General features: G+C 43.9%; 1 protein-coding gene across 1 annotated transcript; it reads left to right on the forward strand.

Annotated features, from left to right (window-relative positions):
- Positions 1 to 2,108: 2,108 nt before the first annotated feature.
- DIRAS3 (DIRAS family GTPase 3) lies at positions 2,109 to 4,809 on the forward strand. The gene is made up of 2 exons (XM_025871868.2): positions 2,109 to 2,306; positions 3,427 to 4,809. The coding sequence occupies exon 2, from the start codon at positions 3,490 to 3,492 to the stop codon at positions 4,180 to 4,182; it is 693 nt and encodes a 230-aa protein (XP_025727653.1). The 5' UTR covers positions 2,109 to 2,306; positions 3,427 to 3,489; the 3' UTR covers positions 4,183 to 4,809.
- Positions 4,810 to 25,799: the final 20,990 nt, after the last annotated feature.

Genomic DNA, 25,799 nt, shown 5'->3' on the forward strand with positions numbered 1-25,799 from the left:
TGGCTTGTGTTTGTTTTTGTTTGCTTATTTTAGTCCACTCTGCCAATCCGCTTTTTTCATTGGTGTATTTACACCAATTACATTGAAGGTAATTCTTGATACATCTGAGATCACGTATGCCATTTTCACATTTGTTTTTTGGTTTTCCTGTTTCTCCTTTCTCACCTTCCTGGGGGTTACATTTTTCAGAATTCCATCTTAATTTACTTTCAGGGTATTTGAGTTTATCCCTTTGTATAAAAATTGTTGTTCTAGGTATTACAATAAACATATGTGACTTATCACAATCTGCTGGTATTAACATTTTACCACTTCAAGCAAAGTATGGAAACCTTACTTCTGTTTAGGTCCCTTTGCCTTCCCCAATTTTTAATATTATTACCTTGAGTATCAGATGTTTCAGTCATCAAATATGAATGTAAAAACTCATGGCAAGGATATTCTATTTACCCCAGTTTTTACCTATTCTAAGATTCTACTTTCTAAAATTTCAAATTATTCTCCATTATCAGATCTTCCTTTAGCCCTTTTTTATTCTTTTTTTTTTTAAAGATTTTATTTATTTATTTGAGAGAGCACAAGCAGGGGGAGCAGCAGACAGAGTGGGAGAAGCAGGCTCCTTGCTGAGCAGGGAGCCCAGTGTGGGACTCTATCCCAGGATTAGGTAAGATTAAATTAAAAGATCATGACACTTCCAAAAACCATTGTTAAAATGCTCAAAGACTGTGGATTTGTGAACAGTCTTCAGTAGTATCTCCTGGAATGCTCCCCATAGTTCTTTTTCATAGGTATTAGTTCCCATTTTACAGAAAAGTAATTTCTCCAAGATCTCATAGCTCAAAGGCATAGTAAGGTATATTCAAAAGAAGAGAAAAAAAAAATATTTTAAGCCAAATTTTCTGCCTCTAAAGCATGTGCCCTTGATCTTTCCAACATGAATGTGCTTTTGGGTAAAAATAAAAAAGCTATGGAATTTTTTTTTTTACTAATGAACAAGAAATAGCATATCAGATTAATGACCTACAATGACAGCACCAGAAAAAGAATAAGACTTAAAGTTAGGAAAAGCCGGTTTGGGCCTATGTCCATCATTTATGAGCCCTGTAACCTTGAACAAATAATTTCACCTGCTACATTAGTCCTTCTTTGGCAAACAAGAAACAAATTTGTAAGCAGATTACACATTTCTTTGCATACCAAATGACTAAAAACTTCCTGGCTTAAAATAATGCTCAACTACAGAACCCACGATCTTATAGGTCAGAAGTATGGATGGTCTCGGCTTAACTGAGGATGAAATCAAGTTGTTGACTGGTCTGTGGTCTTCTGTGAAGTTTCTAGAGAAGAATCTGCTTTCAAGTTCATTGAGGTTGTTGGTAAAATCCAGCTGCTAGCAGTTGTAGGCCTGAGGTCCATGTTTTCTTGCTGGCTTTCTGCTTCTAGAGGCTGCCCACGTTCTTGTTCTGATTTGCTTACAAGGTTTTTGTGATGATGATCAAATGAAACCGATTGTACAAATAGTGGTGGGGAATGTGATCACTGCTTAAGGTTGCTGCGTTTAGAGGCCATCCCTTAACCTTCTTCCATAGAACCTGTCTAAACCACAGGTAATCCTCCCAGGAGGCAGGCTGTGAAGTCTCTTAAGACAGATGTGTTAGTTGGGACTTTCTGGAGGGACAAAAACCGGGTTTTGTGCTGGACAAATGTTTACTGAGCAAAGTGGATCAGATGCCGTGAAGTGCCTGGCACCGGTGGTGGGAAGGATTCTAACTGGCCATTCTGCAGTGAAGCGATGGCAGCGAGACTTGGGAAGGGCTAACCCCACAGCCGCGAAAGGGCATGGAAGTGGTGAAGGATGCCTGCACGGAACTAAAAGTGCAAATTCTGGAAGCCTACACCCACCCCCACCCGAATGGCCAGGGCCTGTGAACCCAGGACCACCCCTCATCGCCCCCTGGCTGTGGGTACAGCTCCTCTCACAAGGGGGGACGCTGGGCACACCCCCCACTGGTCCTTCCTACGCAGAAGGTGCAAGTAGAGCCTCCCAGCCTGCGCCCTCTGGCGCTCCAGGCTCAGCCCCGCAGTTCCAGCCGTCCCCCCGAGCCTCGCGGCTCACAGGTTGCATCCGACTGCGCTCCCGAGGCTGTGATTGGTCTCTGCTGTTGCCACTGCCCCCATCCCCACCAATGCTGACTCCAGAAGCAGTGAATTTGCCCGCCTGCACGCTCGGTTGCAACCATCGCTAATGCTGACTCTGGGAGCAGTGAATTTGCCCGCTAGCGCACTTGTTCCTGCCTTGGAGAGAGGTAAAAGCTGTCTTCTGCCTTTACTGGGGGGCACTCCAAAGTGAGACGTGGTGGGTAAACCAGTTTGGGCTGCTGTGGGTGAGAATGGGAGGCCTAGTTTTTGGGGAAGTGGCTCTCCGTCCCTCGTCCCTCGATGTCCCGGGGACAGTCGCTGTAGGTAATAGGTCTCTACGGGCACCAGAACAGAGCATCCTGGCCCCCGTGGGCTCCCTGGACACTCTGTCCTTACCCCCATTATTACTGAACCGGGTCCTTGGGGGTCTTCAAGCAGTAGCAATTGACAAGAGGCCAGCGGAGCTCGAGGCCAGGCTTTACTGGGGCTTATGCTCCAGCACAAGGGAGACGGCACAAGGAAGAGAATCCTCAGGCTGACTCCCTAAGGAGAGGTCAGGGAGAATTTTTTAAAGAAACTTAGGTGGAAAAGGGTGACTCCAAGCACATAGAGGCAGGAATTCATTAGCACCTGTGCACTTAAAGGTTATGCCTCTTCATGCCTCATGCGTCTAATTAGCATGTTAAATCTCCATCCCCGGGCATGATTTTTAGTATCATAATGAGGAAAAAAGTCAATGAAGAGACAGCGATGGGGTCCACCTTGGCGCAGACTGGTTTGATCTTCCCCGGTCTTGGTAGCGCAGCCCTCTCTTGGGTAAGCGTCCTGCCTCCGCATTCCTGCTAGACTTCTCTCCACCCAAGGGGCATAGGGTTTCAGCTATCAAGGAATGCTGGGTTTCTCCCTCAGGATTGAGGAGACCCGACCCCAGTCTCTACTCTGTCTCAGGTTGGCGGGCTGTCCATTGTTTCAGCTTCTCATTCTGTATTTAGATTGGAGTAGTGTGGTGTGAAAGAAAATGGATGTGTGGCTACTGGGGAAGTAAACGTAAGGCATCGTAGGAAGAGGTACTGAGCGAGCCTCCCCTCCTCCCTGCTCACACCGCCTTTGATGGGCGCCTGGGGTGGGCATTGAGCCTGGCTCTGTTTCAGAGGAGGGAGGGAGGTGGGTTTGGGGAGTGAGCCTAGACCCTCCTGAGAGTCCCCAGGGAACAGCTAGACAAGGAGACACAGGGACAACCTTCCAAGTTCGAACTCCCATCTCACTCTCCCGTTCTTTCTCCCTAAGAATCTTTTGCTCCCAGGTCCGTGCCAATAACCTGCCCGCCCGTCTCCACGCCAATTCCCTGCAATGGGCAATAACTGCTTTGGCTTTAAGAAATGGCTGATTCAGCGGCTGCGGCCTCTGCCCACCCTGCTTATCGTCCCTGCCCTCATGCCCCAGAGCAAGAGCAAAGACTACCGCGTCGTGGTGCTTGGCGATGCTGGTGTGGGCAAGAGCGCGCGGGTGCAGAAGTGGGTGCGTGGCCACTTCCGCGATGCGTACCTGCCGACCATCGAAGATACCGACTGCCAGGTGCTGAGCTCCAAGCACGGTGTCGGGGTGCTGCGCAGCACCGACACCACGGGCAGCCACCGCTACCCGGGTTTGCAGCGCCTCGCCATTGCCAGGGGCCCTGCTTTCATCCTGGTTTACTCAGGCGCCAAGAAGCAAACCCTGGAGGAGCTGAAGCCTTTCTATGAGCTGATCCGCAAAGTCAAAGGCAACACCTTGCAGAAGTACCCTATCGTGCTGGTGGGCAACGAATGCCAAGAAAGCCACTGGGAGTTGCCGGTAAGTGACCGCGCCACATGCGCCTGCGCGTTGGAGTGGCATTGCGCCTTCTTGGAGACCTCCGCTAAGATGGATAGCAGTGTGCAGGAGCTATTTCGCACACTGCCGAACCAGGAGAAGAAGCCTGCCACCTGCCTTCGCCATCCCCAGAAGAAATCCCAGATACCCAAGACCGCGGAGAAGCTGCTTAGCAAGTGCATCGTCATGTGAGCCCCGGGGTCTTAGGATCCTGACCTCCTTCCCCCTCAGTGTGCAGAAAACGGAGCCGTCCCAGTGTAACGTGTTACCTGTGCGTGAACGACTTCTGTGCCGCGGTTTAGGTAATAACTAGACGCCAGCAAATGTCCCTTGTAAGTTGATAGCTTTCCTTTTTCCCATCCAAGAGAATTCAGATTGTTAAAGCTCTAGCACTGGAGGAGGAGGACAGGGAAAAAAGGAGCGCTATGCATTTAGTTAGAGACTACTTGTATAGACTTTAGAGATTCATACTTGAAAAGGAGAATGAAATGCTGAAATGAATTGAAAGAGGCCACTGCTCTTCTTGTAACTCTGATTATCGTGTCATTTTAAAACACTCCAAGTCCTATAAAGTCGCCATTGTGTATTTAATTGTTTAAAAAAAAAAAGTGTTTTTGCAACAAAACCCGGCAGATGACTTTTAGATAGATATGTTAAGCAAGGTAAATAAATGGATAATCTATAGCTGAGCATTGAGGCTGGGGGCAGAGAAAATAGTGGAACTTGCTTACTAAATATGTGCCGATTGTTTTTGAAGTCATTTAAAAACATTTGGGTATTCCGTGTAGCAGTTTTTGTGACTCAATAAAGCTTTTCCTGCATGCAATCAGCTTTGTATTTCTTTTTCACTGGACAACAACAAAAATACGCATTGCATTAAAATTTCAGCCCCATCTGGGTAAGGTTTCTAATAAGAACTTCACACAGGGACACTCATTCCCTCCTGAAATTAGCCAGTGGGGGCAGGGGTGCAGTTAAGGGGTCCCTGCGAAGCAGAGCTGGTCTCTATCCATAACCATTCGTGGGCTGACATCCAAAAGAACTCCAGGCATCTCTGAAGAGGATACTCCTTCTGTTGCTGCGTTGGAGATGGTGGTGGAAAGCAAGCCTCAGCCTTTGGCCGCCTCAAAGTCTTCTCTCAAGAAATGCTAGATCTGGGGGTGCCTGGGTGGCTCAGTCGGTTAAGTGTCTGCCTTGGTCCGCCGTCGGCTGAGGTCATGATCTCCACGTCTCAGGATCGAGCCCCGCCCCCGCATCGGGCTCTGCACTCAGCGTGGAGTGGAGCCTGCTTCTCCCTCTGCCTCTGCCCCTTCCCCTGCTTGTGCTGGCTCTCTTTCTCTCTCTCTCTCAAATGAGTAGATAAAATCTTAAAAAAAAAAAAAAAAGAAAGAAAGAGAAAGAAATGCTAGATCTGGGGCTCCTTGGTGGCTCAGTCGTTAAGCGTCTGTCTTTGGCTCAGGTCATGATCCCAGGATGAGAACCGCATCAGGCTCCCTGCTCCGCCGGGAAGCCTGCTTCTCCCTCTCCCACTCCCCCTGCTTGTGTTCCCTCTCTCGCTGTATCTCTCTCTGCCAAATAAATAAATGAAATCTTAAAAAAAAAATGCTAGCTCTGGGGAGTGGGGAGGGGGATGGAAAGTAAGGGGAGAAATGGTGGAGTGTGAAATCTGAGAAATTCCTCCTTAAGGGAGTTTTTTTTAAAAGATTAATTTTATATTTGAACATAATTTTTTGAGTAAGGGAATACATACCTGTACATACCTTTTTGAGTGTGTTTTTTTTTAATTGGGGGAAGGAGGTTCTTAATTTGGTGACTTTTTTGCCATGAAAAATTTATTATTGAACAAATATTGAATAACTTTGTGTTTTTAAAAAAAATTTTGGGGGGCACCTGGGTGGCTCAGTCATTAAACGTCTGCCTTCAGCTCAGGTCATGATCCCAGGGTCCTGGGATTGAGCCCCGCATTGGGCTCCCTCCTCAGCAGGGAGTCTGCTTCTCCCTTTCCCACTCCCCCTGTGTTCCTGCTCTTGCTCCCTCTCTCTCTCTCTCTCTCTCTCTCTGTCAAATAAATGAATAAAAAAATCTTTAAAAAAATTGGTTTAGGGCAGAATCCTGAGGAACACAAGCAAGTTAGAAAGCTACTGACCTAGAGGAAACTGCAAAGGACACTTAGAAGTGACCAAATGAGGAAATTCACAATGTGCAGTAGTACATGCTGAAGGAGAAATGAGTTTCAAGGAAAAGCATGTAATGTACTCTATCATAGCAAACATTTCTTAAAAATAGAATAAGGCCAGGATTAGAAAGTGTTGCTCACATTTAGCAGTTAGGAGATTTCTGATTCCAGCAAAGCTAGAGTAGCCCCCCTACTTCCTCCCAGGTACTACTTCTTACAGCTACAATAATTCTGGACATAATAAGCAAAGGAAAATACTTAAAGGTGAAAAGAAGTGACCTGCCTAGGAATCTGGGAATGTGAGGAACAGCATGATGGCGATTTGAGTTTTCTTATTGTCTCCCATCCATCCAGAACAAGACATTGCAGAACGCTCCAGGTTAGAGCTGCCAACAGGCACAGACCAAAAGCACCAAAAAGGGGCACGTTGTCCCTAGCCAGAGCACCAGGAAAAGAATGGTTTAATAATAGAAAACCTTTTTGGTAATATGTACCCAAACATTAAATGCCATCAGCCAAACCCCTGCTCTTCTTCCTCCCCCCACCCCACCCCAGGGAGAGCTGGTCTTCCACCTACCCGTGCCCTGCCCTGTAGAGGCAGATGGTAGTGTCCTGATGTCCCCTCCTGGTGCTGGACACAAGGACAGTGCAGGGAGCTAATCTTCTACCCTAGAGCAGCAGATCCCCCAACCCTTTCCCCACTGACAGAGTGATGTCCATGGGGCCGAGCAGGGAGTTCATGCTCTCAGTCCTCGTGCAGGGTTCTGTTGGCAGGTCCTGGGCAGGGAGCTGAGCCTCCATCTCCACCTGTCAGCAGGGAGGCTGAATGAGGTGGTGTGGAACAGAGCAAGTCAAAGGTCTAGTCCTCCCCCAGCACACCCCCACCTTCATGAGTCTCTGCTCCCTTGCCCATAATCAAAAGTCAGGGACACAATGATCTCTTAGGTCTCTCCCAAAAAAATCCTGAGTGAGAAACTTTACTTATTACTACTTAGATAGGAGCAGGGAGGATATAAATCATTCTAACCATTCTTTGAGCTAATAGTGTTATTCAAAGGAGCTAGAATCTATAGCTTCTATTTTTGCACTACCCAACATCGTAGTCTTTGGCTTTATGTGATGTCTGCACTTGAAATGTGGCTAGTCCAAAGTGAGATGTATTGCAAGTATAAAATACACTCTGGACTTAACTACAGAATGAATGAATGTAGGCTAGCTCATATTTTTTTAATATTTATTACACATTGAAGTGATAATATTTTAGATAGGGTGGGTTAAATCAAATATATTATTTAAATTAATTTGGTGTTTCTTTCTACTTTTTAAATTTTATTTTTAAGTAATCGCCACACCCAAAATAGGGCTTGAACTAACAACCGTGAGACCAAGGGTCATGTTTTTTACTGACTGAGCCATCCAGGCACCCCTCTTTCTACTTCCTTAAATGTGGCTACCAGAGGGGTGTCTGGGTGGCAGAGTTAGTTAAGTGTCTGATCTTGGTTTTGACTCAGGTAGAGATCTCAGGGTTGTGAGATCAGGCTCCACGCTCAGCACGGAGTCTGCTTAAGACTCCCTCCCCCTCTGCACTTCCCTCCCCCCAAGCTCGTGCTCTCTCACTCTAAAATAAATAAATCTTTAAAAACAATGTGGCTACCAGAATATTTAAAATGGTATTTGTAGCTCATCTTTATGTCCTACATTATGTTCTGAGTAGGCAGTGCTGATATATGTTCAGAGTGGCTATCAGAACTAATTTCTTTTTTTTTTTCAATTTGAATTCAATTAGCCAACATATATCATTAGAATGAATTTCCAATTTGAATTTGATTACATACATAGCCAGGATCAACAATCAAGTGTCGAAAAATGTTAGCATATATATACAATAATATGTGTTGTCAGATGTCTAAGTAACTTTGTGAAATTCAAGATTAACAGAAATGTAACAAAATCCACTGAGATGTATTTGCATATAAATTAATTTGAATAGTACATCTATCAGCTACATTTATAAACCCCGGGCCCAGGGGCCCGGAGCTTGGAAAAATAAATCAGACTGTGATTTCAGTGAGTTGGTGAGGATTAAAATAAATGAAAACTGACAATATGCCCACTGCCTTGATAGGATGTTTTCCCAAGCTACTGGGATACCAGGTTACTGACAACCCTGCCATTCATTTGACACCGACAAGCGGAAAGTGGAAGAAAGAAACCTGGTGTGGGGATAACACAATCTTGTAAACTGAGATCCAATACATTTAACTATTTAACACTAGTATTATGGGTCTATGGTGGTGTGTTCATAGACATCATCTATTTTGTCCTCCAGGTGAATAAATGTGGCCTGGAAAGGATCTCACTGACTCTGAATAGCACTAGAATTCTCTTTCTGCTTCCAAATATCCTTCCCAGTATCCTCTGTGAGCACATCACAGCCACGTGCCCTTTTCCCGACCAGCCTGGATGATTTGCTGCCCACCAAACGTCCTAGATAGTTGTTCCTTTGCTCTTTCTTCACACAAGGTACTTTTTCTTCCATTTTCTGCCTACCAAAATTTTACCCATCCTTCAAAATCCAGCCCAAATACCAAAGGCCACTCCCACTGAAGTCTCCCCTATTTTTCAGTGACCATTCACAAATGTTATTAAGAGTTGGCAATATGCTGGCTGTGTGCTGCACCCTGGGTACAGAGTCCCTGCCTTCAAGAAGCTCCTAATCCAACACAGGAGATGGCGAAGAAGATAAAAATGCAAAGCAGTCCATGACTGGTGGGATAAGATGGGTGCATTCTCCACCCTGCTACCAGAGTGATCTTTGAAAAATGCAGTTTGATTGCATTGCTGCTTTTTTCCAGGGCCACCATTTGCCAGATGGTCTGACAAATGTGCACAAAACTATGTGGACAAAGATGTATGTTACAGCCTTGTGCAGTCTACCCGGGTGTGAATTTCATTTCTGCCACTTACTGTTTGTAGAGGAAGTACTGATGTTCTAAAGGCATTGTTCTCCTCAAATGTAAAATGGGGGTGATATTACTACCCAGGGTGATTGTATTAAATGAGTTAATACACATAAAGCACTTAGAATAGGGCCTGGCACATTATAAGCAATCGATAAATATTAGCTTTTGCTAGTATTAACAAAAGATTGGAAATTACCTCAACGACTTTCAATATGGGTTCAGCTATATTAAAATAATGAGGTTTATATGGACCAATACATATTATCTCCAAGACTTATTTTAAATTTGCTTTCATTTGAGGGTTAGCGTATGTATGTGTCTGTGTGGTTATATATATATAATAGAATAGAAGGATATTGAAGTGATTGATAATTGGCATTGGCTTTGAGGACCAGAATGGCCACTTTTCACTTTATAACCTTTAATGCAGTGTGAATTAGATTACCATGTATTTACATTGCTTTTCTAATTATTGGGGGGAAAAAAGTTAATTTCCTCATGAGTCCCCGCAGGAAAGAACAGAGTGGGGGCTAGAATCCAAATTTTCTGACACCAACCCCAGGGCTCTTTCAATTTTATTCAACATTAAAGTACATTAATGTACTTTAAATTACATTAAAGTTAAATATTTAAAGTTAAACATACAATTAAATTACATTAAAGTAATCCCAGCAAGGAACCCCCTGGTCTAATTAAAAGAAAATAACTACAAATGTATTGTACTTCTAACGTATCGCATTTAACAGACAAGGAATAGAGGAAGCTCAGAGACGTTAAATAAGTAACCTAAAGTCACATGCTGAGGTCACTGGAGCTGGGATTCTCTCCCAGATCCACCCAATATGTCACCCTAAGATGGACCCAGAATCAACAAATACGGGTTTAACCCTGTGTCTTTCCTTCTTTGCTTTTTTGCTGCTCCCAACCTTGTGAGTTGTGTGAATGTAATCAAGGAACACCTGTGAAAGCCCAGTGCACACAGCCTGGCACACGGTAAGTCCTCAGTTTCTTCGTTGAAGTGGACTGATGCTACCTTCTCTCTCTACCTCTCCTAGGCCTTTCCTCCATGGTTAATGCAAATGTCTCTCTACCCAACACCTACCGCCGCTGGACTCTTGGAGATTATGTTTGCCTGATATTTGTAGGAGAAACACATTTAAAAAATTCCATTTCTGAAAGCTCTATCCTGCCACATTAATGCATGTCCTGTTTACTCCTTTTGCTCTGAAAGGGCCTGCAACCTCTTTGTAAAGGTAATCATTAGTACAGAGTGAGAGAGAAAAAGAGATTCGGAGAGAAATTACTGATAATTGCAGTCCTCTATCTGCAGTCCTCTCTATTGGTGTGTTTTCTTCTCTCTGTGACCCAGAGCTGAACATTGTGAAATGTATTTGTTCCCAGTGGAATTGAAATGGGAATTAAGTAGTGCAATGGGCCTGGGCTATTTGAGGACAAGGCAGCTGGTCACATGTTTGGAATTGTTGCTTGAAAATGCCCACCCGAGTGAAAATGCCTCCCGTCCTGCTGGTCTTTATGGTGCTAACTTCGACATCAGCTCTGTTATTCTTAGCTAGCCGGCAGGCTCTGAAAACATCAGTGGACTGTAGGTTTTTCTCATCCTTAAAATGAGAGGATCTCAGACTCAAGGTCCACCCCCAGCAGGTAGGGAATCTAAGTGGTGGCATAGAGGAAGATTATGCCCAGTCTAGAGGAAACTGACGTTACTCAGTTCTTTTGGGAAAGGTGGACCCAGTGTTATAAAATTTTGCTGATTTTTATTGGGAATCTAACAATTCTTAAATATTGGCAACCAATTAGAAATTGTTCATAAAAGATTTTATTTGGGTCGAATTATGTCAGGCCTGCCAGCCACCAGTTAGAGACCTCAGGCTAGAGAATATGGAAAGTTCCTTACTATTCAGAAATATTGTGATGCCTTCATTATCATCTAGGGGAATAAAAAAGTACAGAAGCTCTTGATTGAGCCCACTTCGATTTTATGGAAGTGTTGCGATTTATCCTTTCTAACCCCAGTTTCTTTACCTGGAAAATGACAATACAAGTAGCCTCTTCACATCACCGGGCTATGTGAAGTGTGTTTGAAACTGTAAATGTAACACAGATTGGGATAATTAGAATTATTGTTTAAAGATGGAAGATGGCAACAATCCAGGGTAAAAAAAAAAAAAATTGCTGAAGTTTATGAAAGGAGAATCCATACTGGACCCTCCACTAAGTGTGGTGGCAGAGCCTCATGGTCAAGAGCATGGACTCTGGGGTCAGACCTTCTGAATTTGAACTCAGACTCTCCTGCCTACTAATCATGTGAATTTGGCCAAGTGTCTTTGTTTCCTCATTAGCAAAATGAGGATAATTATAGCTCTTCCCTCGGTGTTGATATGCATATGCCTAAAGTGAGGCCTAGTGATTCCCACCTCATCGTGTTTACAGTTTTGTAGAATCCCCTCTTCTTGAGTGGGGTCAGAGAAAGGGGTCTGTGACTTGCTCCTAACCAGTAAAATATGACAAAGGTAATGGGATGTCATTGTTGTAATTACGTAACACATCATAAGACTGTATCTTGACAGACCGGGCTGGAGCTTTTGAGTGAGCTCAGCGAAGTAAGGAGCCATGTTGAAGCCCACAAGGCTAGGAGCTGGGAGTAGCCTCCAGAAGTGTGGGTGTCCTATAGGACCTGTAGGATCTGAGGACAGTCTCCAGCCAACAGCCAGCAAAAACCTGGGGCCCACGGTGATACAGATAAGAGATGAATTCTGCCAATAACCTGAATGACCTTAGAAACAGATTCTTCCCCAGATGATTCTCCAAATGAGAATGCAACCAGCTGACACCTGATTGCAGCCTGGTTAAGACTCTGAGTAAAGGACCCAGTTATGCTGTGCCTGGAATCCTGACCCACAGAAACTGTGAAATAATAGATATGTATTATTTTAAGCTGCTATGTTTGTGATCATTTGCTACACAGCAGTAGAAAATGAATAGACTCACTTACATTGTTGTTATACATATTACATGAGTTAATATTTTAAAATGCTTTCATTTCAATGATATAAAAGTATTAACATATTCTACATGACCAATTCATTATCAAATACTTGAGTGCTAGACTTTTTGCTCCTGTTTATGACTGTCCTGGAGATATGTGTTACTCCTTTGATTCTCTGAAACTCATGAACAAATACTTTATATAGAAGATCCTTCTCTTGCCCTCATTTGGTAATACCACACTCACCACCCATACTCCCACCAAGAATTTCTGAGAGCCTCCTTGGGTTGTGCCCAAGGACTGACCAAACCGGTCAGTCCCACTTGGCGTCTGCCATGTTCTTCCAGAGCTGCTCAACCCCCCAATAGCAAGGTCCAAAGCCAAGTTCACATGATGCTGTTCCCAACGCTAGAGAATGTCAGGGCTTCATGAAGAAGTGGGGATAACTGCCTTGTCTCAAACTCTATGCACTTTCGTCACCTGATCCCCAAAGTGGCATGGCTATTCCAAGAGTCTCACCAAAACTCTTATGAAAACAGAATCTTCACCTCTAGCCCGAAACCATAGCTCAATAACAGGCCTGAAACTTTTCCTCTTCCTTGAAACCCACTCACTCACATCTCTTCTTTGCCTAACTCAGTTTAACCCTACTGCCTCAGGTAAACCTTCCCTGATTGTCCAGACTGGGTTATATCTCCATTGTTAAGTTCCCACCACACCTTGTCATTTCACTTTGCATTATTATTTTTTAATGGTTTTCCAAGCAGTTAGAGTATAAGATGATGAGCATGAAGTCATGTGTGGCTTTTGCTCACTGATGTATCCTAAAGTCTAGCACAATGCCTGGAACTTACTGGGTGCTGAATAAATACATGTTAATGAAGGAAGTCACATTTTACAGAGAACGTTGAGCCTCGGAAAGGTTAAGTATCTTCCCAAGGCACAGAGCTAGTAAGGGGCAGAACTAAGATTCAAGCCCAGATTTGCCCAATTCCAAAAGTCCTGATCTCCTAACCACCATAACCAAGAGCAGAGCTCCATGTTCTACTTGCCAAGTTTACTTTCCCAAGGAAGAGCACAGGTCAAACAAATCTGAAGGTGGGACTTAAGTCAGAATAAGAAACTGACTTTTCTGTGCTGATCAAAAATAAAAACTAAACATATGCTTGGAAAGGCAGTTGTTCCATTGTTGCCAGAAACTTGTCATTTTGTGGTTGGCTTCATCAGAACTGAGCAGAAAATTTTCCTGGGGTATCAGATCCTAGTAACAGACCAATTTCCCAGGAGAATTGGAAAGGAAAGTTCCCAAGTAAACTTCTTACCTCCCCAGAACATAGTGGAGAAGGATGGTGTCATCAAAGGGACTTGGAATTGCTACATGAAGACAGGTCAGGAATTTGAGGAGGCCATGGCAAGAAGGTTCTAGATCCTGGAGTAAAGTGAGCCACCCAATGGAGCCCTAATCCAAAGGGAGGTATTTGAAAAAAACACCATGAAGTTATTAATAACCAATATATATATTGTGCTCTCCATCCATCCCCATCCATCCATCCATCCATACATCCATCTGTCAAATATTTAGTGGGGGCCTACTAGATCCAAGAACTTGTTTAGGTGCTGAGGATAGAGAAATGAATGCAACAGATTGAGCTCTTGCCCACATGGAACATACATTCTAGTGGGGTGGAGGGTGGGGGAAGGGGACAATGAACAAATACATAGATATTATATAATATAACCTCAGGCAGTGATAAATGCTATGAAAAGAAATAACCCAGGATGAGGGGACCACGTGTGACAGGGGAGCTTTTTGGATAACACAGACAGGACACTTTGTTAAGTACAGGACCAAAAACATGATTGCGTGTGATTCCATCCTTTGAAGCGCATACTAGTACTCCTACAGAAGAGGAAACTGGATAGCAGTTAACTCACTTATGTGTCCAAGAGTTGGACTCAAACCCAAACCCACCTGATGCCAAAGCCTGCATTCTTGGCGCTTACGCTTTGCAATCCCGGGGATCTGGGCTGGTCTGAGCTGAGCCAGATAAGGCCTGGTTTGTTGCTATTATGTTTGCTCTAGCACAAATATTTATGAAGTTTGTATGATGTATGAGACTCTGTGCCAGGCTCTGGAAAACAGACTCTGTTCCTGCTCTAAAGGGAGCATGCAGTCTGGTCAGAATGCGGGCAATTAGCCAAACACTCAGAAGACAGCCCACTAAACCCCGAGGCCTGCGGTAAGGGCCTGTGCGAGTGCAGGGCATGGGAGCAGAACCTCATGGCCCCACCCCATAACCTTGCCGCCCTCCCCGCTCAGCCCTGCCTTTTTCTGGATCCCATCCCCTTTCTCTCACTCTCTCTCTCTCTCTCTCTTTCATGCTCCACTCAGCAGCAGCCCACCCAGCTTGCTCTTGCCTCAGACCTTTGCGTCACTTTCTGTTCCTTGCCATGTTTTATTTTCCACACAGAGTTATTGCTGTCTACAAGTCTAGCGTAGAACCTTTGCTTCCGTATTCATGTACTATGTCCTCCACTTGGACAGCAACTCCTCGAGAGCAGAGGGTTTGTTTTGTTTTATTCGGTATTATCTTCCAGGCATCTTGCAACAGTGCCTGGCACAACACAGACCCTTCATAAGTATAGGCTGAGTACTTGGATGAAGGAAATAATGTACAAATGACTCTCTCTGTGCTTGATGATATCTCGGGGACTTGGTAAAACCGCAAACATCTGAGCCTCACCCCACAGGGCTAGAACCACTAGTTTTGGAGCATCTGAAATCTTCAAATGCAGAATAGTTAATTCTGAGGTACAAGAGCCAATTGTTAAATATTGAGAAATTTTGTGAGCTGGTTGCTCAACACAGCCATTGTTAAAAATTAGAGTATGTAGAACCACAATTAAACATACTGTCTAATTATATTTAACATAGTACTCAAAGCCAGAATACTCAAGATCATCACTATAATTCCTAATCGTGTTACTATATTGTACTATTATCTGTGTTCTTGAGTGTTTTCTGTTGATTATATCACATGGTGGAAATGTTCTATATGATTATGTCTCATGGTGGAAATGCTCTATGTTATGTGCTATTGCACATCTGCACCAGCTCCGCATGCAGTGATGTCTTCATGGTAGCTTGAAAATGGCCACCATGGGAGTATTTACACCACAAAAATTGCCAAACACTATACATCAGTGCTTGGTCTCTCTGGAGAGCCGGCTGTTGGACGTTTACCAGAATAGCAGTAGACACACTCAAGTATGACAACCACTGATGGAGGGAGGAGAGTGGATTCCGATCAACCATGCCAGTCACTAGCTGTGTGACCTGAGTAGTTAGTAAATCTCTCTGAGCCTAACTTTCCTTAACTCTAGACTGGAGCTGATTGTATCTTTCTCCTTCCCTGGCCCTTCCTGTCCCTGCCTGAGCCTAACTCAGAGGAAGAGAAAATAAAGGTAAAGAAATTATCCCTATGCTTGTCATAGAAGAGGCCTTCAGGAAAAGTCCTGTAGCTGCTCCGGGGAGCTGAAGGGAGTCTTTCCCTGAGGGGGGACTCTCTTGCTGAGTACTGAAATATGCAAACATATTAGGTAGGCAAAGGGGAGCAGGGGAAAGGTGTTCCTGCCAGAGTCATTGGAAAGAAACCTGAAGGAGAAAGAGAAGGCATGAAACTTTGGGATACTGTGGGTGGTTCCATTAGGCTAGAGCAGTAGTTCTCACACTTTTAAGAGCAGGACCTCTTTACAAAGCTAAAAATTGTTGAGGATCCCTAAAAGGTTTTGTTTATGTGGGATATATGTATTGGTATTTATGGTGTTGAGTCAAAACTTTAAAAAATTTAAAAGATGTATTTATTAATGTAAAATAAGAATAATAAACCTATGGTGTACTCACACAAATAACATCTGTTATGAAAAATAAATGTTTTTTCTAAAGCAAAAAATATTTCATGAGGATATGTATGTATGTATATGTACACGCTTGTAGATATATATGTAGTTGTATGTATATACATGTGTGTGTGCACATACACACAAATTTTTTTGTTTTTTGTTTTTAAAAATTTTATTTTTTTTACAGATTTTATTTATACACACACACAAAAAAATTTTATTTATTTACTTGAGAGAAAGAGACAGTGTGAGCGAGAGAGCACAAGCAGGGGGAGCAGCAGAGGGAGAGGGAGAAGCAGGCTCCCCGCTGAGCAGGGCGCCCGAGGTGGGGCTCCATCTCTATCCCCTAGATCAGGACCTGAGCCGAAGCAGCCGCTTAACCGATGGCTCCACCACACACAAATTTTTAAACATTTCTTTAAACAACCACATATTTGGTTGACCGAAACATAATGTAATTTAAGTAATTTGCTATCGTTGGCTATTTTCTTTGGTTCCTGTTTTGTTTTTGTAGTTGCAACTATTGCTATAGGCAACCATTTCATACATTAACCTTAGTCCTCGTCACGAGGGATCCGAGTAAAATTCCTAAGAATGACATTACATTAAGGAGGTATTACCATTCTTCAGGTTCTGGATCTGTATTTCTAAATTGTTTTCTGGAAAGACTGCACCAATTTGCATATCTACCAGCCCTGGGCAAAAGTTCTACCAATGGATGGCACATTTTGCATCAGCTTGTAAGCATCTAGCCTTGAATTAGGTTGATTATGCCAGACCACAGTATCAAATTGGATTTCAAATATTTTGACTTGGATTATGTATTAGATCAGGACAGCTCTTTCTTGAAACCAGGTTTGCGCAGTGGACGGGGGATTAGGTAAGTAACTGTTTATGTTGTGGGAGTAGAGATGAGGGCTTACGTCATCAAGTTCATGGCCTGACAGAAAGGGATGCGGCTTGGAGAAAACTAAAGAAATGGGAAAAGGCCTGACGTTTCAGACGCCTTATTGTTAAATCAGCTTCAGCATAAGCGATCCTGATTATTTGGGGCCTGATGACCCTGAATTTTTATCCTTTTTCTGTCTCCTCCTGATGAGCAGGGATTTGACCAACTCACTTTTCATTAACACCTCCAGCAGAGCACTGGAAGAGAGAGTAAAAGGAAAAGAAAATCAAAACCTCCCAGGCTTCTTCTTTGATTGGTGGGAAGATAAAATTAGAAAGTTAGTGAACACCCTCACAGTCCCTGCTCTTTTTGATCCCCAAATCACAGAAAATTGAAAGATTGTCTTAGAAATGATTGATTTTTCTAGCTCTGGATAGTATGTCTCATCTCTTTTTAAACCTTTAGCATACAGAAGGTTTCCTGTCTCTCCAAGAGACTCTCAGGATTTTGTCCTATCTCAGAGCACTCATCCTCACTGCCAGGCCCAGTTTGCTTATCTGCATGATGAGTTGGAGGGGGTACATTAATCCAAGCTAAGTGCCCTCTTGGCGGGGGCAGTAAAAATTGCAGGGCCCTCTCTCGTTGGCATTTCCCATGCGCAAACTACAGTTCCTTCCCATGACAGGGATGCGATTCTAAGTGCTCCTCAGAAGTTATCACAGTCAGTCCAAATGAGGACAGGCACTGTTAATAGTGCCACAGTTTACAGAGAAGGAAATGGAGGCACAGAAATTTTAGTAAGTTGGCCAAGGTCTCACACACAGTAAGTTGAGGAGATGCATTTCCAACCAAGTCAGCCCTGGCCTCAAAGTGATTGCTCTCAAAACACCATGCTATGCTACCTTCATAAGAAAGCTTTTCTCAGTGCGACTCTGGAGGATTCAATCCTGCTGACTCTGCTTCCCGATATTGACCCCTTTAAACAGGTCTGGCTGGCTCACCTTAAGCTGAAAATGGGGACACAAGCATCATACCTCACTGCAGTATAAATTAAAGTGCTTGTTAAATAACTTGATTCATTTATTGGCCTTTGCTAGGAAAGTTTACTCGCTTTCCCCATGCCTCAGTTTATGTATCTGTCAAATGATCACGAAAATAGTATCTAGTTCAGGAGGTTGCTGTGAAAATCAAATGAGTTGATACATATATGTGAAGTGCTCAGAATGGTATCTGGCAGAGTGAAATTACTCTTAAGTGCTGTTAATATCCTCACGTTATGTTATGTTATACACTACAACTCTATGCCAGGCACTGTGCAAAGCATTGGAGAAAAAGGACTAAAGACAGGTGGGTTCTTCCCTTCAGGTCTAGTGAGGGAATTATTTTGAACAAGTAATGACAAAAGGTAAATGTTGGGGCTGTTACAAAGGAAAACTGCGTGTCACTCTAGGAGCAACCAATATAAAGCCCTAACCAGAACTGGGGATCAGGGAAATCTTCAGTAAAAAAATAACTCAGTGTGGCAGACACTGAAATATTGTTTTCTCCCGGGGTTATTTCGGCCTTACTCTCTGTATCGTCTCCTCTGTTTTCTTCACCACCCACACCTCCCCACCATCGAATCCATGAACAAGGTCTACAAGCTCCAGTTCTAAAATATACCCCAGTCTCTTCAATTCCACTAATCCTACCCTCTATGGAACTACCACAATTGCCATCTTGCCTCTTGTAGAAGTTTCTGGAAGTTCTCTCCTCTCTCCTCATGTGCTCTCTCCGTCACCTCTACTAGCCATTCTCCTGCATCATCTTGTTAAAATCTAAATGTAAATTTAAATGCTCCCGTGGCTTCCATGTATACTTAATATCTGAGCCCCTTACCCACGGTTGATGATGCTCTAGATGACCCACCCCACCCTCCTCTCTGACTCACGGTATACTTCTCTGTCCCAGTCACAGTGCCCTAGGACCCAGGTCTTCTTTTTGCTCCTGAGTTTACAAAGCTCACCCCTGCCACACACAGCTCAGGTTTCCTAAGAGGTGATGTAATCAATGCATTCTGCCCTCTCCCATGCAACCGCCACCCTCCAGAGAGCCTGGTGTTCCCTCTCCCATTATCCTTTTATTGCCTTCTAGAATAAGCACAATAAGCGATTATCTTGCTTGTTCACTCTCTGTCTCCCCACTGCTAGAATGTGAGATTCATGGGATGAGGGGCTCTGCCTTTCATTTCACAACTGTCTCCAGCATCTAGAACAGTGCGTGGCACATGGTAGACACTCAATAAATATCTGTGATTTGGGTGACTGACATTAACTTAAGCTGGATCCTAAAAGAAGGATGAGACTTAACCACAATGAGGATCGAGAGTCCTTGAGGCAGGAGAACAGTATGTTCAAAGGTCTTGCCTGGAAGAGTTTGCTGTCAGGTGAACTACAAAGAAGGCAAATGCAGCTGGAGTACAAAGAGCAAAGGAGGGCCTGGTACGAGATGAACCTAGCAAATGAGTAGGGCCAGAACATGCTGAGCCCTATAGGTCATGCTAAAGGTTGTAGAGTTTTGTAAGGGCAATAGGAACCTCTTTTTTTTTTTTTTAAGGTTATTTATTTATTTATTTATTTATTTGACAGAGAGAAACACAGCGAGAGAGGGAACACAAGCAGGGGGAGTGGGAGAGGGAGAAGGAGGCTCCCCGTGGAGCAGGGAGCCCGATGCGGGGCTTGATCCCAGGACCCTGGGATCATGACCTGAGCCGAAGGCAGACGCTTAACGACTGAGCCACCCAGATGCCCCAGTAGGAAACTCTTTTAAGGCTTAAGCAACAGTTCAAGTTAGTGTTTTAAAAGAAGCTTCTATAACTAATGGGTGGGTTTAGAGTGGACACATAACACCAGGTCACAGCTCCCTTTTCCTTAACTCAAAATTAACAAAAATCCTGTGGGGTGAAAAATCACAGTATGATTATTTCCAAGCTGTAGATTTAAAAAGCAAAGGTTTGGGGCACCTGGGTGGCTCAGCCAGTTAATTGTCGGACTCTTGATTTTGGCTCAGTTTGTGATCTCACGGTGGTGAGATCAAGCCCTGCTTCAGGCTCCGGACTCAGCAGGGAGTCTACTTCTCTCCCTCTCCTGCCCCTTCCCCCACCCCCAACGTGTGCATGCTCTCTTGCTCTCAAATAAATAAATCTTTATAAATAATTAATAAGCAAGCAAAGGTTCTGAGAACATAAACAAGTTGTTGATGGTCAAGTTGACTTTATTCTGGCCTCTCTTGGCTTGAAGCAGCCATGGACAAAGAAAACAGGGATGTGCTTGAGGAGATCACCTGACTGCCCTCCATGTCTCTCCTCCTCCCTGTTCTAAGGAGGGAGGAGCAACAGGCACCACATGCATTTAACACCTTTGCTTGTAATAGATTTTCTACTTCCACTTCCTTGTGAAAAGAGCATCATGAATCTTGTGTCTTCAAGAGCTTCTCCGCTCCACGAATTTTAACAACCTTCTATAGTGTGGAAACTTGGCCTCTTGTCGTCCATGGTTAACTTTCGAATCTCAGATGAGCAGATCCATTAAACCACTGGGCTATAAGAGCAATAAGGCCAGTCATCCATCTGCCTCAATGTAGGTCAGTCTTCTTCACCTGTAACTGATGAGTCTTCTGCTCTGGTTTGCTTCCACATTGCTCTTCCGCCCACTGGACTCTCCCAGCATGGTGACAGTCCAGAGCTGTGGCGGCTGTGGGGGGAGGGGAGGAGGGAGGCAACAGTTACTGCTTGTCTACTATGTGCCAGGCTTCAGGCAAGGTGCTGGACGTGCCTGGTCTCATTCAATCCATCCACAGCAATCCCTTCCCTGTTTGGTTGATTAAGAGAACTAAATCACGTTTTTTATTGTTTTGTTTTTTTGTTTTGTTTTGTTGTCAGGTAAAACCTACCAACACATTGGAATCAAAGTCAATATTCTCTGTTCAGACCATCCCCACACTGGCTCCAACCTCATTATTTCTCACATTGTGAGAACCACCTTACAGGTGTTTGTCTCAGCCTCGAGTTTTTCTCCCAACGATTCCCTGCTCCATTACTACCAGGCTCATCTGACTGAAGCACACATCTGACCAGGTTTCTGCCCTACTCAGAAATATGCCCTGGCTCCCCCATTGCCCATGGTTTACTGCCCGGTAAGGAACAAAACCAATCATGCTAGAAGTACAATAAGAGAAGAGGACCGTTAGGGCAACGTGAGAGGGACAAGTCATGATCCTTCTGCTGGGGGAGGAGACACATGTCTCTAGCTTTTCCCTTTTTGCGTTCTATATTGGGCTTTGGAAATAGCTCTTCTCCTCTGAAGCTAAGGGAGGGGTGTCTGTGTCACAGACAGTGGCTGAGCTGGGTCTGGTGGGGGATCGAGGGATCTCTCTAAAAAAATGCGGTGCTATGAGTGAAGGCCCTGGAAGGTGCAAGCCGTGGCCCTGGCTGTCCCCGAGACACATAACTGGTAGTTACTGCCCCATGGAATCTTGCTCTCGGGGCTCCAAGGAGCAACATAGCAACAAGCAGTGAGTTGTTACGGTCAGGCTGGCAGGCAGTTTATCTGATGCTAGTGCCCATGTGAACTGCATGATGATTTATGGAACTCAATTTCTCCACCAGTATAGGCAAACAGATTTTAGTAGCACAGTGAGGGAGCGCTTAGGGAGACTCCTCCCCCCCACCACCCCTATGGAGCACTGAGACACTGATTTGGGTCGAGGCCATGGAAAATAAGGCCACAGGGCCAGGGCAGAGCTTCTAGTGTGACAAGGAAAATGATTCAAACAACAATAACAACCCTGGAATTCAAATGCCTTGGTGTCTCTTTAGCTTTTCCCTTTTTGCCTTCTGTATTGGGGTTTGGAAATAGCTCTTCTCCTCTGAGGCTATGGGAGGGGTGTCTATGTCCTGGGAAGGTTAAGTAGACACCACAAGGGTACCAATAAAGGGGCTCAGGGAAAGGGAGTCTTCATCTGTCTGCCGAGGCATTTTCTGTCTAGACTTAAAGCTAAAAGGGCAAAGAGAGTCTTTAACATTTTCCCAGCTCTGCTCATTGGGACCAAGGGCTCCAGAGAGGGATTAGGCCAAAATCATAGCTAGTAATAAAGAGGGTCCACTTTCCCAGGCTCCTTCTCTATGTATGTTGCTTTCATGAAACTTGGCAGCTTAAGGTCAATGCAGCTGATTTATCCTTGAGGGTAGATTAGTCCCAAAATTTAGAGTTGCTATGCCCCAGGGCCACACAGAGAAGAAACAAGGAGGACTCCAATTCAAGCCTTGTGGTTGGTTTGTTTGGGATTCCGGCGGGCTCTGACAGCAGGCTTTAGAAGCAAGGGTGGAGACAGTCAGCATCAGCTGCTTTTGACCAAAAGCAGAATTCCCTCTATATACGCACATTAACCCATCCTAGGCCACCTGCCCCTCTTGTTCTACTTCTGCACACCTTACACTTTCTCACTAGGCTTGTGCGTGCATCCAGCCAGTCCATAGGAGTCACTTGATCTATAGAATTAATGCAACTCCTATAAAAACCTCAGCATGGTTTGTGAGACATGGACAAGCTTATTCTAAAATTTGTATGAAAAGGGAAATGTGCTAGAATGACCAAAGTAATTTTTAAAAAGAGAAATAAAATGTGAATAGAGAATAAAGGATCCCAGTGTTAATTCTCCATGTTAAGGCTTAATATATAGTTACGGTAATCAAGACAGAATGGTATTGGCAAAGAGATAGGCACACAGATCAAGGGAACAGAACGGAGAGTCCCACAATAGACTCCCACACTCGCCCAACTGATTTTTGACAAAAGTGCAAAAGCAATTCAATGTAGGAAGGACAGTCTTTTTGGCAGATGGTGCTGGAGTGATAGAACACTGCTATGAACTGAATTGTGTCCCCCACGTTGTTCCCTCCCCCACAAATTCATGTATTGAACCTCTACCCCCAGTGTGACTGTATTTAGAGATAGGGCCGTTAAGAGGTATTTAAGGTTAGGGGTGCCTGGTTGGCTCAGTCGTTAAGCGTCTGCCTTCAGCTCAGGTCATGATCCCAGGGTCCTGGGATGGAGTCCCTCCCTGTGTAACAGGGAGCCTGCTTCTCCCTCTCCCACTCCCCCTGCTTGTGTTCCCTCTCTCGCTGTCGCTCTCTCTGGGTCAAATAAATAAAATCTTTAAAAGAAAAAAAAAGAGGTATTTAAGTTTAAATGAGATCATAAGGGTGAGGTCCTAACCTGCTAGGTTTGGTGAACTTATAATAACGGGGAAGAGAGCAAGAGCTTTCTCTCTCCTTCATGTGAGGACACAGCAAGAAAGCAGCAGTCTGCAGGCCAGGAACAAGGCCTTTCCCAGGAACGCAGCCCTGATCTCAGACTTCTGGGCGCTGGAACTGTGAGAAAATTAATTTCTATCGTTGAAGCACCGCAGTCTGTAATACCTTATTATGGCAGCCTGTGATAACACAGACATCTACAAGCAAAAAGAAAAAAAAAAGAACTTCAGTGTAAACTCCACACTTTGTACAAAAATTAATGCAAAATGGATAACGGACTTGAAAGGAAAATGCAAAACTATAAAACTTTCAGAAAGAAACATAGGAGAAAATCTTTGTAACCTAGGACTAGGTAAAGAGCTCTTAGACTTGACACTAAGTGTCTGTTCTATAAGAGGAATAATTAATACATTTTTATCAGCATGAAAATCAATATTAAAAATTTTTGCCTTGTGAACACCTCTATAAAAGGATACAGAGACAAATATACAGATTGGAAGAAAATTATTTGTAAATCACCTATTGGATGAAGTATTTCTATCAAGGATATATAAAGAACTCTCAAAACTCAACATTTAGGGGCGCCTGGGTGGCTCAGCCAGTAAGCGTCTGCGTTCAACTCAGGTCATGATCCCAGGGTCCTGGGATCGAGCCCCGCATCAGGCTCCCTGCTCCGCGGGAAGCCTGCTTCTCCCTCTCCCACTCCCCCTGCTTGTGTTCCCTCTCTCACTGTGTCTTTCTCTGTCAAATAAATAAAATCTTTAAAAAAAAAAACTCAACATTTAAAAAAATAATTAGAAAGTTGGCAAAAGACACGAACAAACATTATCAAAGAAGATTTACAGATGGCAAATAATCACATGAAAAGATGTTCAGCATATTAGCCGTTGGGGAAATACAAATTAAAACCAAAATGAGATTGGGGTGCCTGAGTGGCCCATTTGGTTGGGCGCCCAACTCTTGGTTTCAGCTCAGGTCATGTTTCCATGGGTCCTGGGATCGAGTCCCATGTGGAGCCCATGGGGATTCTCTCCCTCTGCTCCTCCACTCCCCGCTCTCGCTCGCACTCACTCTCAAATAAATACACAAATCTTAAAAAAAAAAACAACCCACAATGAGATATCACTATACCCCAACCAAAATTACTAAAATGACTTAAAAAAAAAAAGGCAATAACACCAAATGCTGGGGAGGATGTGGAGAAACTGGCATACATTGCTGGTAGGAATTCAAAATGGTACAGCCACTCTGGAAAAGTTTGGCGATTTTTTACAGAAGTTAAACATAAATTTACCACATGACCCAGCAATTCCACTCCCAGATATATATCCAAGAGAAATGAAACATTTTCACACAAAGACTTGCACGTGATTGTTTATAGCAGTAGCTTTATTCATAATACCCCAAATGAGGAGACAAGTCTGACGTTCATCAAATGGTGAAGGGATAAGCAAGATATTAGTTGGTGAAGGGATAATCACATTGTGGTACATACATAACATAGAACACCACTCAGGAATGACATGGAATGAAAATCTGATGCAAGTGACAACACGGATGCACCCTCAAAATTTCTCGTCTCTGCCCCTGGCTCATCAATGTCCTTGATGTGCTTAGCTGAGTGTCCCCTGGGCCCGGAGTGTTTATTGTCTTTAAATTATTATGTTTGGCCCCTCTAAAAGCCATGGCCCTGGTGGAGAGTTCAGATGGTTTAATTTAACTTTGTCAAAGAAGTTGGTCATAACAAGGTTTCCATAGGGGAACCGGCGGAAGGATCACAACTGGTTGTTTCTTTCCCAGTACTGTGTGGAAGGATCTGGTACCGTGTGGAAGGATCTGGTACCGTGTGTCCAGCTGACTGCAGTCGAGGACCCAGCGCCCGGGCCTCACCTGGGCTTCCTGCGCCGGCGTCCTCCCAGATCCCAGGACTGCGCTGCGCCCAGCTTTTGTTGGCCGACCTGAGTGGCTTTGAAGGGAACGTGAAAAGCCAGACACAGAAGACCACATATGGTAGGATTGTGTTTATCTAAGATGTCCTGAAAAGGCTAAATCTGTAAGAAACAGAAAGCAAATTTTTATTTGTTTAGGGCTGAGAATGGGAGCCAGGAGCAAAAATGGGTAGGAGGGAACCCTTTGGGTTAATGGAAATGTTCTAAAATTCCACTGTGGTTATGGTTACACAACTCAGTAAATTGACTCAAAATTCTTGAACTTACGTGGGTGAATTTTGTGTTATATAGGTTACACCTCAAGAAAACTGATAATTTTTTAAAAGCTAATTTTTAATTTGAAAGTGAATTTAACAGAAAAACTATTAAGGAATGAATAGCGTATTTAATATGCAGCTACAGCCATAAGCTAATTCCCAGGTAATAGAAACTGGGGAGACCCTTTGTTCTATGCCTCAAGCTCCATTCGGTATGAAGATTCCCTGAGGCTAAGACCCTGGGTTGAAATCAAAATTTATCATGAAGAATCACAAACACCGTGGATCTGCAATTATCTTACGGCACATTGCATATTCGGATTTTCAGACCTCCATGTCCCAGAGCTGTCATTATTAAAGAAATTATAGTTTT

The sequence above is a fragment of the Callorhinus ursinus genome, unplaced genomic scaffold (genome assembly GCF_003265705.2).
Source record: "Callorhinus ursinus isolate GAN/ISIS: 27379988/994484 unplaced genomic scaffold, GSC_fseal_2.0 scaffold9, whole genome shotgun sequence".
Taxonomy (NCBI): domain Eukaryota; kingdom Metazoa; phylum Chordata; class Mammalia; order Carnivora; family Otariidae; genus Callorhinus; species Callorhinus ursinus.